Source organism: Neomonachus schauinslandi, chromosome 4 (assembly GCF_002201575.2).
Source record: "Neomonachus schauinslandi chromosome 4, ASM220157v2, whole genome shotgun sequence".
Lineage (NCBI taxonomy): Eukaryota > Metazoa > Chordata > Mammalia > Carnivora > Phocidae > Neomonachus > Neomonachus schauinslandi.
Window position 1 is genome coordinate 104,031,945 of NC_058406.1, and position 2,560 is coordinate 104,034,504.

Genomic DNA, 2,560 nt, shown 5'->3' on the forward strand with positions numbered 1-2,560 from the left:
GTGGCGCCCTTGTCTTTCCCTGGTGGTGGATCCTGAGTCTCGGTGGGAAGAGTCAGACTGTCTTTGTTTGGCCCTCTGCCCTTTATGGGACCCTGACTGCCTGGATCTCTCAGCTGACCTGCTCTGGGTAGACCCATGTTGATTCCTTGATGTGGAACCAGTTCTTTTGTGGGTCATTGAGGATTCTCTACATGAATCTTCTGAATGTCCTTCAGTGTCGCTGGCCGGACTCACACTGGATCCCCGATGCCTGCTTGCCCTAGATCTGGAGGATTGTTGTCCATATTCAGTGCCTGAATGTTTGGATCTGTCTGCTGACTGCTCATGCCAAGGTTCTTGTCTTCCTCTTGTGCTTGGTTTTGACTGCCTATGGAAGGAGCCAGTGTATCCCTGAGAGGATGTGTCTCCATAAGGAGACCTGGATTGTCTAGAGGTGTGTGTAGAGTGTCCATGACTAGATCCTTGTCTTCTTCTGGTACCAGAGCTTGACCGTCTATGGGTAGACTTAGACTGTGCATGATGGTCTGTCTGCCATTGATGAGACTCAGAGCATCTTGAGCTGTCTCCTGCATGGCCATGGGCAGATCCATGTTGGTTTTCTGAGCCAGATCCAAACTGTATTTCCAAATCTTCTGAGTGTCCTTCGCTATCACTGTTCTGACTAATCCTGGATCCTGGGCTTTTCGCTGGCCTGATTTCAGATGACGATTTTCCATGTCCAGACTGTGATTGTCTAGAGCCATGTGTCCAAGTGGATGATTGGTGATGGGGAGATCCTGACTCAGAGTGTCTACCGTCAGCTGTCTGACCCTCATGGGATCGTGCATGTCTAGAGCTGTCTGATGTCCGTTCATGTCCCTTTCCTCCTCTTCCTTTTGGGCTGTTGGATATTGTTTTCTTCCCCTTTCTATGATTTTTTCCTGATTGACTGGATTTTCTAATTCTTTCTTCTTTTGCTTCTTGTACTTTGTCTTCCCCTATGTCATCTTCTTCTTCTTGTGTGTGGTACGCATGTTTTTTTTGGTTTTGCTCTGGTGCTTGGAAGTTCTGTCTTCTGGCCATATCATAGTAGGCTTGAGCCAATTTGAATACCATCAGAAAAAACTCTGAGAAGTCTATTTTCTTGTCATGGTCTAAATCAAGAATATGCATGAAGACGTCAGCAGTGTCTGGGTCATCTGGATTCTATACATATGGAAGACAGGGGGAGGTTACATGAGAATGACTCACATGGTCAGTTGAATAATTAAAAAACAATTTGGTGAATGTTATTTTTGGTAAGTAAATGTGGGACACTCTGTGGGTTTTTTCTTTAAAAATGTTCAGCTTATGATGCATTAGGAGGAAACTCTAGCTATTGTACTAAAAGAATATATCTTTAACGCTGGTTTGTTGACACTAAAAAGTTTGATGTGTCATGTGCCCCCTTTTTTTTCTTTATATGTCAATATGTTGTGAAATCTATCAGTGAGTTGTCTCTTAAGTATATCTTCTTAACATTCTTGAAGTTAGGAAACATAATACCAAGAACTAATTATTTGGTGTTCATTTGTTGTCAATAAATATTTATATTTTTTTCACAGATGTATGTGGTGGGTTTGTGTATTGTGCACATCCATGGGTGTGCGTAGTGTATTAAAGGTATAAAGAGAGGAAAACAGATTATATCTGTTTTGAAGTCAGATTAAGTCTGTTTCTATTCCAAAACCAATAATTCACAAAAGCTCACGGTTATTATTTGTCATATTGTTGCTGCAGAGCAAGCATGATGCACCTTTATGTTCCAGCAGATATCCCTTACCTTCAGGATTGGCCGAAACTCCATTTCCAGGAGCTCCTTCAGTTCTTCTCTGCTCAGTGTGTCAGTTTCCTTGTCTGTTGTTGAATAGTCATGGAATAGGTTGATAATGGCCATGATATTTTCCAGTAGAGTAGACATCTTTTGGAAGTAAAAGTGAACCTGGAAAGAAGAAATAAAAGGGGACTTCTTGGTCTTTTTCTAGGTCTTATCAATTATTATAATGAATTTCCACATTTTAAAAAAGGATTTATTTATTTAGTTAGTTAATTTTTATTTTTTTAATTTTATTTTATTATGTTATGTCACCATACGTCATTAGTTTTTTTTACTTTTTAAATTTTATTTTATTATGTTATGTTAATCACCATACATTACATCATTAGTTGTTTTTTTTATTATGATGTGTTAATCACCATACATTACATCATAGTTTTTGATGTAGTGTTCCATGATTCATTGTTTTCGTATAACACCCAGTGCTCCATTCAATACGTGCCCTCTTTAATACCCATCACCAGGCTAACCCATTCCCCCACTCCCCTCCCCTCTAAAACTCTCAGTTTGTTTCTTAGAGTCCATAGTCTTTCATGGTTCATCTCTGCCTCCAATTTCCCCCCCTTCATTTTTCCCTTCCTTCTCCTAATGTCCTCCATGCTATTCCTTATGTTCCACAAATAAGTGAAACCATATGATGATTGACTCTCTCTGCTTTACTTATTTCACTTAGCATAATCTCCTCCAGTCCCATCCATGTTGATG

General features: G+C 40.0%; 1 protein-coding gene across 1 annotated transcript in view; it reads right to left on the bottom strand.

The window, feature by feature from the left end:
* The window catches only part of LOC110578462 (hornerin-like), a 60,021-nt gene that overhangs the window by 48,192 nt on the left and 9,269 nt on the right, over window positions 1-2,560 (bottom strand). Inside the window, exons 2-4 of the mRNA XM_044914349.1 lie at window positions 1,802-1,960; window positions 967-1,185; window positions 235-872 (exon numbers count right to left, since the gene is read on the bottom strand). Coding sequence (XP_044770284.1) covers window positions 235-872; window positions 967-1,185; window positions 1,802-1,939 — 995 coding nt within the window. The 5' untranslated portion in view covers window positions 1,940-1,960. The remainder of the gene's footprint in view (window positions 1-234; window positions 873-966; window positions 1,186-1,801; window positions 1,961-2,560) is intronic.